We start from the raw sequence: 12,137 nt of genomic DNA on the forward strand, positions 1-12,137 counted from the left end.
CAGCAAATGCAAGATGATGAGAAGGAGTCCAGGGTCAGTGTGCAGATGTGACTTACAGTGTATTTGGGAGCTAGCTCAGGAGGAAAGAAATCAAAGTGGTGTGGGAAGCAGGACTCCCAGTTCTATGCTGAAGCAAGGCCGGCAGATGAATAACCTTGAACACAGAGCTGTTCCTCTGAGGCTGTGCCTAAAACTCAGCCCCACTCCCCCCCACCCCCAAGAAACGTCCTATTTCCTAAGGTAGACTGAGGGGTGCCCTGGAATGCTACTGTCTGCTCTTGAAGTCAAGCATAGGGGGCCTGTCTCACCACAGCTGTTGGCACATAAGTGAGGGGTGCCCAGAGCCATAAGGATATCCAGACCCTGGAAGGACCTGAGCTGGCCTTCTTCTTTGCCTGAGCTTCACTCATGCTGCTCTGCTGGACTCCCCAAGACATAGAACCTGTCCTGCATCCTTAGGAAAGGGGATGTAAGCAGGGGGTATAGCTGGACCCAATGATTGCTTGGGGAGAGTTCAGCTTAGCTCCTGGAGGTTACCTGTGGCCTGAGGATAGATTCAGACTGAGGATGGTGTGGCTTGGGCTAGACTTTGTAGGATTCAGAGAGGCCAGAGAATGAGAGGTGCTTGGATGATGCTAGGGTCAGCTGTGTGCAGCTTATCCGGCATGTGTTCTCTATCACAGAACACAAGCAGGATACGTTGCTATGAGAGCACTCTTAGTGCTAGCAAGATGGCTGTGACCAAGACCCCAAGGCATTATGGCGCACAGATGGGCCTGACTGAAGGAACCCAGATCCCATCTGCTTGGCAGAGCTGGAATAGAGAACAGCTTCCCAAGAAGAGCTACTTCCTGTGCACGTTTACAGTGTACAGACACCTGGGCTGTTTTCCTGGGCTTAGGCCAAGTAGGGAATGGATCTAATAAAGATGAACAGGCCTCAGGAGCATAAGCCAAGCATGGCCCTCATGTAGAGCTGCACTTCTTGGTTTGGCCCAGGCACTGAACTAACAGATGTTTAGCATAAAGACCAGAAGACAGGCTGCTGGGACCCACGCACGGACTCTGACAACTCACCCGAACTTTGGCGGTGGTGGTCAGAGGTGTGTAAGCAGGTGAGGCCATTTTGTCTCGCTTTTCCTGTTCAGCCTCAGGACCAATCAGGGCGTTGAACTTGGTGGTCAGATGGCGCCTGAGGAGCGTCTTCTGTGGGGGGATGTTAAGAAGCATAGCCAGGGTGTCCCCAGTAAAGCGAGGCTCCAGGATCTAAGAAGAAAACACAGACAAACCTAGCCAGTGGTTACTGTAGAGGGCACTGGGGAGCGGCAGGGGCAGCGGGTGAGGGAGAGGTAAAAACTTGTTCCTCTGGGTATTGGGTGCCACCAGAACAGAGCCTGTGTTCTATGTCCTACCTAAGCCGTCTCCCCAGCATATGGCTTAGCTTTGTTTGTTGACCTAGCATGTTTGTTGACCTCGTGTTCACAGGCTACCAGAGAACCAGAGTCTTCTCTGGTGGCATCCTAGGCCACCACCTCCACACTTCCCTTCTGGCTTTGACACTTGACAGAGCTAAGTGGTGATAAAGATCATATCATAGCAATCAGGAAATTGCCTTTGCTGACCTCTCCCACTTCCCCAGCCCCCGTGTTCCTCTGGGAACAGGTGGAACTGCCTTGTTCAGAGTTGATCTCATGCAAGCAGCCAGCTGACTGGAATCCTCTGGACTGCAGCTGAGGAAATCTCACAGAAGTCACCCAAGCTCTTTCTCTAAGGCACAGGAATGCTCAGCCAGAGACCTCAGAAATTTCCAGTTCTGTAAAATGGGTCAAATGAAGCACCTCATTTTTTTCCCACTAGAATGCCTGGCCCTTACAAAGTATGAGACTTAGCTTTGATCATCAAGTCCAGTAGAATCATCTGGGAAGAGGCTCAGGGAGGGGCTGTGCTGCCTAGATGAGGGTGGCCTGCAGGCATTAGTGTGAGGGACTTTTCTTAATAGGGTTAACTGAGGTAGGCTGTCCTAAAATATGGCTGGCACCACTTCATGGGATGGCTTTTGGATGGTGTAAGAGTTAAGAAGAACTGAGCAGTATGCATGAATTCATCATCTCCTCTCAACTGCAGATGTCATGAGAGCAGCCACCTCAAGCTCCTGCCCTGACTATCCTGTAGCAATGGACTGAAGCCTGTAACTGAGCTAAAACCCTTTCTTCTCCCTTATGTTTAGGTTTTTTCAGTGTTTTTGGTTTGGTTTGGTTTGGTTTTGTTTTTTAAATTATAGCAACACGAACAATACTAGGAGAGAAAGGTGTTTTGGGAATACCCCAGTCTGGGCTAAGGCATGTGAGCTAGCCCAGAGAGTCACTCACAATGAGGCCGCCATGGACGCCACTCCCTCGAAGGTTGGGTGCATACTCTGCCAGGTCCACGGATCGCAGCCACTCCATTACCCTGTGGTTGGACCACTGCACAACTTCGGAAGGGGAAAGGTTACTCTGTGATGGGGGAGAGTCAAAACGTTAGTCTCTGTGGAATCAGCATCTCTGAGGAGTCTTGCCTCAGTTGCTCCACCAGAACAACAGACTCTCAGGCCTTACTACCAAAGCTATATGGGCCACTTACCTAAGAGTATGCCCAGTCCTGAAAAATCAGTATCTTACTGAATTCTGCTGAAACATCTATGCGTAACTATCTGAATTTACCATCCTAAATTTTGGCATGGCCAATAGACATACAGGTTTTTATTCAATAATCCAACAGAATTTATTTAAAGATTCATTTATGAGCCAGGTGTTTTCTAGGTAAAAATACTCTTTGGCATGGGCAAATGTTTAAGGGAACCCACACTAAGACATTTTGAAGATGGCTCAGCAGTATAATGCTCACTGCCATGCTAGAGGACCCAGGTTCAGTTCCTAGCACCCATGCCACGTAGCTCACAACCAGACCCAAGAGATCTGATGAACTTTTCGGACCGCTGCAGGCACTCATACATGTGTGACAAATATACACACAAATAAAAAGTAAATATTTATAAAAAATATAGTAATGTCTATATACTTTCACACAGCCTTGTAGGCTTCAAAATGTTCAGCACTCACACAGGAAACATGCAAGATATATTTGTTGAATAGCAAGGAAATGAAGACTAGATGGCAAAGGCATGTATTTAAAACCGTTAAAGAACCAGAGGTAGACCAGTTCTCCGCAACAAAGGAGGTTGGACATGATCCATAGGCTCTCAGTTTGGGGCATACCAGGAAGTCCTAAAGTTTATAGAATGGTATTATGTATATCAGCCATGTGGTCCCTTGCATTTGTCTACACTAGTTCCCCTCTAGTAAGGTCCTATGTCATCTAGGCTGAAGGCTAGTTAATTTTATACCAGCAAGAAGAGTAACCCACTCTGAGCTGTCCAGTCTTTTGGAACTCTTGTCCCCTCTCACCCCTGGACCCTGCCTCCTCTGCCTACTTTGACACCCATGTTTCCATACTTTCTTTCCCTTTCTCTTTTATGCTGCATCAAATCCTTAGATCATTATGATGACTTAGAAAACCACCATCAGAAGCAACAGAGTTACAGGTACCATAATCTTAAGTATCATGATCTATTTTGTGATGAAAGCATCCACATTTTCTCATGCTATCCCAGGTATCCTGACTCAGGGCCATCTGGACAGCTAGAACACTCCCCCACCTCATCAGCAGGCCTCCTGTGCAGGCAGTTGGGGTTGAACTTGTTGACATGTAGCACGTGAATAGCACATTTGATGCTGAGATGATGTAGTTGGCTGGTGACTTTTAAGAAGAGTAGATCATTCTGGAAAAGAAATGTTCTGGCTGACAAGTCAGTTTCTAAGGTAACAAAAGACCTCAGCTGTTCTTTCCTGACCAAACAGAGACGTGCCTTCCACATCTCAGAAAGGTTCTCACAGTCAGTTTTGTTTACCACCATGGTTTGTACGTTGGCACCTGATGTGCCTTGGGTGATAACAGTACTATTTCAGAGCCTTAACAATATAAGGAAAGGTGCGATTGGAGAGATGGCTCAGTGGTTAAGAGCAATTAGCTGCTCTTCTAGTGGTTCTGAATTTAATCCCAGCAACCACATGGGGGCTCCCAACCATCTGTAATTGGATCTAATTTCTTCTGGTGTGCAGGAAGACAGAGCACTCATATACATAAAATACATGAATAAATGAATCTTTACAAAAAAAAAACTGCAAAGAAAGGAGGAGATCACATTTAAAATGATGAGTATGGGGAAACCTGGGCTGAGTGCTCTCTGGAAAATACTAAGGAAAAAAATCCTTACCACAGTTAGGTATTGCAGCATTCGCCCATCAACTCTTGATTCATGAAACTGGTCTTTGTATTGGGGTAAGCCAATATCATCAAGCCACCCTACAAAAACAGATGCATTAGCATTCATAAGAAAAATGATATGGGTACCAAGAGGGAAAGGCAAAAATGGTCATTTTGAGGCTTTTGATTTCCTTCCCCCAAAGCACTAGGAATCCATCTGTCTTTCACAAGTAAGCTGCTGCCTTTGAGGCACACATTCAATAGGAAATTCTTTTGCCCTTCAGAACAATAAATATTTATGCCTCTCCTTACGTGTCACCCAAATGTGGTCCAGTAGCGCAGACTTTTCTTCTTGCTTGGTGTTGATAGCTTTCACTGCTAAAACCAGCTTCTTCCTATGGAGGGGGTGTTTAATCCCTAGCTCCTGAAAGCAAAAGAGGATGCCATGTCAGGATAGAGATGCTCTTGAGGGTGGTGGTAGAGCCTGGGGTAGATGCACAGAGCACTGGGATGTTAGCCTGCAGCAAAAGGCAATCAGACTTCCCTGTGCATTCTCCATGGGAGAATATCTCTCACGGGATAGACGGAGGCCACCACCTACCCATACACTAGTCCCCAAGCTCTGTTCTGGGAGAAAAACAGGGGCATCTGCTCCTCATACTCAGCCCTTACCTTTTCCATGTCCTGAGGGGTAGCTGTCAATAGTGTATGTCCAGATGTCACCCACTGTCTGGCAAAGATCACATACTGACCCAGGCCGAAATCCTCCATCCATGTACATACACGTTCTGTGCTCCACTGGGCAAAGGGGGCATTGGCATCACTGGAAACAAAGGAAGAGCATACTTCTGTTATAAGGTACCCAGGACTTTGCATAGCACAAAGTCTCAGTTAAAAAAAAATATATATTCTTTTAAAAGAACCAACAAGGTGAATGGCATTGTAGTACAACCCACTGATGTCTGTGAGGCTCTAAAGCAACCTTAATAGCAGGTTTTATGTTTCAGCTGCAGCTTTTCTGAGCATAGGGCAGCCTCCATGATCCTCAGGGGACTATTTAGTGCACATAGGTCTAGAAACACAGTATGAACACCGATTATCAAGCCATTTTGGCCATAAGACTCAGCAATCTTTGGGAAATGCTTGGGAAACTAGGAAAAGATAGTCAGTCCATTCTCTAACAGGAAGACAGTCCATTCTCTAATAGAAAAAGAGGAAAGATAGCAGCCAAAGCTCTTCTAATTTATAACAAATACTTTATTTATTAATGAAATACTAGGGGCACTTCCATTGTAATCAGCAGAAAGGTGTATGTCCATGCCGTGTGTGTGTGTGTGTGTGTGTGTGTGTGTGTGTGTGAGTGAGACACTATCAGTGCTTATTATTATTAAGCCTGGTAGAATGATCTACCCAAGTATGGATAGATAAAATAGTACAGCTTTTTAAAAGTAGAAATAAAGAATCCAATTATTTTCAGATGACATGAACTCCTACCTAGAAACCGTACAAGAATGGAAATTACTGGAAGAGGGAGAATGAATGTATACATAAGTAAACAAATGCATATGTTTATACATATGGAATGAACATTACATGCAAATGTCAATCTTCTACACATGCAGATCAGTGGTTTTTATTAAAACAATAAAAAAAACATCCCTACCAAACCAACTATAATTATAACCTGTCTAGGAGCTGCCTTAGCAAGGCACACAGGCATTCTCTGGCCATGTACGAGGGCAGGTGGAAGTGCACCAAGGGTGACTTGATGTAGCTGCAGCACTCAACTGAGCACATACAAAAGAAGACATGAATAAATGAAGAGCTAGGTCATGTTCCTAGGCAGGACACCAGGTATGAAAAGCCATCCATTCTTAAGGACATAAATTTTTCATTTGAAGTGTGAATGTAATGGTACATTTGAAATTCCCGAGTCATGGGGGGTGGGGGGGGGGAAGGTGGACAAAACAACTTTATATTCAGTTTTAAGTGACAAGCTAGTCAGAGATATTCCCCTCTAGCAAAGTACCCCTGGTACTCATGGAGGATGGATTCCAGGAGGACGTTCCAGTCGCAGCTATAAAATCTAGTGTTTACGTAGAACCTACACACATCCTCCCAAACACTCCCAGATTACTTACCACACCTAACACAACAGAAACAGCACATGTGGATGTTACATTTTATTGTTAGGGAGTGACAAGGGAAAAGACCATGCAGATTCGGTACAGTTTGTGTAACCACTGTAGACTACCTACATTGTCTAGCCAGAAATCCTCGGCCTTCTGCACCCCAAACAGCTGAACTCTTAACATGCAGAAATGATTTTTTAAGAACTCACTGACTACCTGGCTAAACAGGGAAATCTGATCCAGAAAGAAGCCAGCATAATACTGGGAGAGTTACTGAATACTCCTCGCCTAGAGTATGAGTTTCAGCAGGGCTCTAAAAGGTGCAGACTTGGGTTTTATAAGACTAGAATTTATACAAGTTGGCGCACCCTCTGTATAGAAAATATAAAATTTCAATATAGAATTGGAAAATATTTGGAATGATAAAACACTGTAAAAATTACCAATTTAACATGAAACCCCTGCACAAAATTCAAAGGTTTTTTTTTTGGTTTTTTTTTGTTTTTGTTTTTTAATCTCAGCTCCTAGATATAGCTCTGTAGCAGTTTTTGCCCTCACATTTTAGGTCTGTGCTCTGACCATAGCTCTGTAATACTTTCTATGAGAAAAGAACTTTACTAAGTCTAGTTTCTAGAGTGAATGATAATACTTATGTATTTTTAGTTTATTTTTGAGACAGGGCCTAAAGCAGCTTCAGACTCAATAGGTAGCTAAGGGTGACCTTGAACTTCTGAACCTTCTGCCTCTTCAACTCAGGCATGCTGGGCTTACAGATGTGTACCACCACAGTCACTTTGTCAGTGTTGGGGATGGACCTCAGGGCTTTATGCATGCTGAGCAAGTACTCTACAGCAGAGCTACATTGCCAGGCCTCATTTTTTATTATAAGACTAATAAAACAGCATCAGCTCCAAAATTTACTACTGGCACTGTCATATGTGTTCTCAGAATCATTGGTGCCATTTCAGAAAATTTCTATTAAGTAACATATGAGTGACGACACTACAGATCAGGTTCTCCGGTGTGGTGGCTAATCCACCTCTTTTTTTTTTTTCTTTTCTTATTTTATTTTTTATTAGATATTTTATTTACATTTCAAATATTATCCCCTTTCCCTAGTTTCCCCTGCAAAAATCCCCCTATCCCTTCCCTCCATCCCCCTGCTCACCAACCCACCCACTCCTGTTTCCTGGCCCTGGCATTCCCCTATACTGGGGCTTAGAACCTTCACAGGACCAAGTGCCTTTCCTTCCACTGATGACCGACTAGGCCAACCTCTGCTACATATGCAGCTAGAGTCATGAGTCCCACCATGTGTTTTCTTTGGTTAGTGGTTTAGTCCCAGGGAGCTCTAGAAATACTGGTTAGTTCATATTGTTGTTCATCCTATGGAGTTGCAAACCCCTACAGCTCCTTGGGTACTTTCTCTAGCTCCTTCATTGGGGAACCTGTGCTCCGTCCAATAGATGGCTGTGAACATTCACTTCTGTATTTGTCAGGCACTTGCAGAGCCTCAAGCTGTACTACAGAGCAATTGTGATTAAAAACTGCATGGTACTGGTAGAGTGACAGACAGGTAGATCAATGAAATAGAATTGAAAGCCCAGAAATGAACCCACACACCTGTGGTCACTTGATCTTTGACAAAGGACCTAAAACATCCAGTGGAAAAAAGACAGCAGTTTCAACAAATGGTGCTGGCTCAACTGGCAGTTATCATGTAGAAGAAGGTGAATTGATCCATTCCTATCTCCTTGTACAATGCTCAAGTCTAAGTGGATCAAGAACCTCCACCTAAAACCATAGACACTGAAACTTATAGAGGAGAAAGTGGGGAAGAGCCTCGAACATATGGGCATAGGGGGAAAATTCCTGAATAGAACAGCAATGGCTTATACTGTAAAATCAAGAATTAACAAATGGGGCCTCATAAAATTGCAAAGCTTCTGTAAAACAAAGGACACTGTCAAAAAGACAAAAAGGCAACAAACAGATTGGGAAAAGATCTTTACTAATCCTAAATCCAATAGAGGGCTAATATCCAATATATACAAAGAACTCAAGAAGTTGGACTCCAGAAAACCAAACAACCTTATTAAAAAAATAAGGTACAGAGCTAAACAAAGAATTCTCAACTGGGGAATACTGAATGGCTGAGAAGCACCTGAAAAAATGTTTAACATCCTTAATCATCAGGGAAATACATATCAAAACAACCCTGAGATTCCACCTCACACCAGTCAGATTGGCTAAGATCAAAAATTCAGGTGACAGCAGATGCTGGTGAGGATGTGGAGAAAGAGGAACACTCCTCCATTTCTGGTGGAATTGCAAGCTGGTACAACCACTCTGGAAATCAGTTTGGCAGTTCCTCAGAAAATTGGACATAGTACTGCCAGAGAATCCAGCAATACCACTCCTGGGCATATACCCAGAAGATGCTCCAACATGTAATAAGGACCAAAGACCAGTCACTGGAGTTTACAGTACCTTCACATTCTCATCTCTGAGAACCCAGAAACAAAATGTCTAAATTAGAAAACTGCTGGGTAAATAACAGTATCTAATTATGGGATATACAGGTATTTCTTTCACTCCAAGTTGATGGACACCTTTTTAGTTGTGCCCTTAGATTCCCTACCCACCACCCCAAAGCTTGTATTTACTGAGGATATACATCCAAGATTAGAAGGATCAACCCCACCCTCCTCCTTTCATCATGGATTATAATATAATACAGGTATGAGGATCTCCAACAGTGCAGAGGTTAAGTATGGGAAGATCCTGTCTCAAACTAGGAGGATCTGACAAAAGTCTTAAAATCTGGGGGTGGCAGTAAGTTAAAGATCCCTTCCTCGGGGCATGGGAGAGAAAAGTGCACAGCAAGTCTGTGACAGAGCACAGTTCAGGAAATGCTCTCGGTGGAAAACTGTGTCTCGTCTGAGAACTAGTATTTGCATTGTGAGCATAAGGGCAAACACCCAAAAGCATTTCTCTTTGGTTAACGTTTTAAGTAGCACATTCCAACCAAAGCTGGCTCTGCACACTGGGCTTCCAGAAACTGGGCTGGAGGTACCATGCCACAGGGGCTGCTAATATGGAAAGGGGTCTCACCACACACGAGCAAGGATCCACAAGAGCAGGTTTATGGGAGACAGTTTCTCAGAACAGGGAAAAGAGCGGGGTGGGGTGGTGGTGGTAAGAAGAGCCATGGGAGGGCATCCATTAGGGACACCTCCAAAAGGACTTGCTGTTTTTTCTATTTTTATTAAAGCATGATAGGACAGTCAGGTGAAACTCAGTGCTCTGATATCCATGCCACTCACACCTTAGCAGTCCCCTTCAGTGCACCTTTTATGTCTATTTGCTACAGCGCAAATATGAGGAATTGTACCCTAACTTTAGGCAGCATCGTCCCATCAGCTGGGGACCCTGACTGGATAAAAAGGAGGGAGGGAGCTGAGCACCAGCATTTATCTCATCTCTTGCTGCTTCCTGACTGAAGATGTGCATAGCCACCTTACGCTGCCATCATGCCTTCCCCATTGTGATGGGCTGACAGCGAGAATAATCTCTTTTTTTTTTCCTCAAGTTGCTTTTGTCAGGTTTGGTGTTTTGCTGTTTGTTTGCAAAAACTAGAAAAGTAACTAATATAGCCTTCCTACGTCAACCATGCCTGGCTGCAGGGAGTCTTATGCTTTTACCTCACCCATGAGTGTGGGCATAGCTACTCATGGCAAACAGACAAGTATGTATGATAGACTCCTGCCTTTAGCCTCTGAGGCTGTGGGGCATCCAGCCCCTGCTCACACTGCACTGTGGCCAGGATTTCGAAAAGCTCTTCTCAGATGGCCTGGATAGGTCCTTACCATTTCTGTCCCTTGGTGTCCCTGGTCCTAGAAAGCCTTGGTCCCGCAGTCGCTCGGAGCCCACCTCGTCGAAACTCTGCCATACCCGGTGCATCAGTATTGAAGTTTCCAGACTGAGTTCTTCGGATCCTGCATGGAAAGGAATCCACAGAGACTGTGAGGGGCTAGATATGCCAGGCTCAGGGCTCTGGGCACTACCCTTCCCAGTCACTATCCTGAAGCCAGGGAAAATGACCTATGACAGTGCTTCCAACAGACTCGAGATTCAATGCTAAGCCTACCCCTGGGATCGGAGCCACTCCTCACAGGATCAAAGTGAGGGCTGATGCCTTTGAGGAGACTCCAGTTTCTGCCTCTGTTCAGAATTAATCAGGTGGACTAGCAAGTACTTGGCTTTTGCTCTTTAAAATATTTTATGAGACGCAGAAAAAAGAACACACTCTCATCTGTGCCTCTTCATGGGAGCATGGACATGGGACAGAGGGATGCCTAGGATGAGAGACACACAGTATTTGATGAGTGCCTGTCACACTTCTTCTGAGTCCTGAAAAATAATAACTCACAGTCTTCTCTGTGAATGAGACTATTCCACTTTCGCAGCTATGCAAATGTGGGATAAAGCAGGGACTCAGACAGCCTCCCCCTGGTCTAAACACAGAGTTACAACCATTTCCACCAACTTACTTTCCCCAGAATTTCTTAATGCCTTTGGGGCTCCGTTTGCCATCTGGTGTCACGGGAGACTGAGGGCTTGACTCAGTACCAGACGAAGCAGATGAGACTATATCTTCCCAACCTCCTTCTGTGTCTCCTAAGGTGGACAGAATGAAAAGGTATGTGAATGAATGGGAGGGGGAACCTTCGGAACCCCACCCCTACACCAGAGCTATCCTTCTACGGGAGTCCAGAACATTCTTCCCAATGTTGCCGTTAGCATTGAGCCAAAAGAGTTTGAGAACACTTCCAAGGACTCTCACTAAACACGAGTGAGGCCAGTGTTTAGAATTTGGAGGATTTAATGTCTTCTAAATCTAAGACTTCGGGGTTCAAGTAATTGTAGACTATTCCAATAAAGAGCTTGCTATTTAGTCAGAGGGAGATTCTGGAATGTGGGCAGGGCATGAGAAATGGAAACCAAAGGTATTCTCACATTCTACCTCACCTGAACAGTCACAGTACCTAATACGGGAGCACTGACACTCCAGCCGCGATCTTCAGCAACCCAGAAGCAGAGAAGCCACATGAAGAAGCAAGAGTGGCCAAAGTCCAGCCCAACAGTAACGGGGAAGCAAAGAAATAAAAAGAGTATCATCTAGCAAATGAGAAAAACTCAAACAGAAAGGAAAACAATCCCACGGAGGACAAGTTAAAGGGTGACCAAGCTTGGCCCACAGGGTCATCATGGTGAGAGGAGGCATCAGGACAAAGGATCCTGGTGCCACTTTCTCACAAGCTGAGGTATCCACAGACAGAGAAGGAGGATCAGCAATGGGAGTGGGGAGCACTCTAAATCATAGGCAGTCCCTGTGCAGGTACCAGGATTCATACTACAATGACCCAAAGCTGTCTGAGTATAACTGAACACAGTTAATTAAGGGTTTATCTAGAGTTATAAAAGCCCAGGGCAGCAATGAGTTTCAAGAATAAAGCATGGCCCAGCAAACAGCCAGGTAGAGGAATTCGGGCTGGTTCACCAAAGCAGGAACTCCTGGACCACATCAAATTGTCTGCTGCTGACCACATTTGCCTAGGAAAATACTCTCAACTTTGGAGTGTGTATACTATCAGCTTAGTGGTAACAGGGGCTGCATCAAAGGCAGATGCAGAAGAGA

General features: G+C 44.8%; 1 protein-coding gene across 1 annotated transcript in view; it reads right to left on the bottom strand.

Annotated features, from left to right (window-relative positions):
* Positions 1-12,137, bottom strand: part of Ppfibp2 (PPFIB scaffold protein 2) — a 148,112-nt gene that overhangs the window by 5,856 nt on the left and 130,119 nt on the right. The window contains 9 exon segments of the mRNA XM_029479474.2: positions 1,077-1,265; positions 2,369-2,494; positions 3,697-3,819; positions 4,315-4,403; positions 4,617-4,728; positions 4,977-5,127; positions 10,306-10,434; positions 10,990-11,116; positions 11,485-11,517. Coding sequence (XP_029335334.1) covers positions 1,077-1,265; positions 2,369-2,494; positions 3,697-3,819; positions 4,315-4,403; positions 4,617-4,728; positions 4,977-5,127; positions 10,306-10,434; positions 10,990-11,116; positions 11,485-11,517 — 1,079 coding nt within the window.

The sequence above is a fragment of the Mus caroli genome, unplaced genomic scaffold (genome assembly GCF_978045245.1).
Source record: "Mus caroli unplaced genomic scaffold, Mus_caroli_1 scaffold_8, whole genome shotgun sequence".
Classification (NCBI taxonomy): domain Eukaryota; kingdom Metazoa; phylum Chordata; class Mammalia; order Rodentia; family Muridae; genus Mus; species Mus caroli.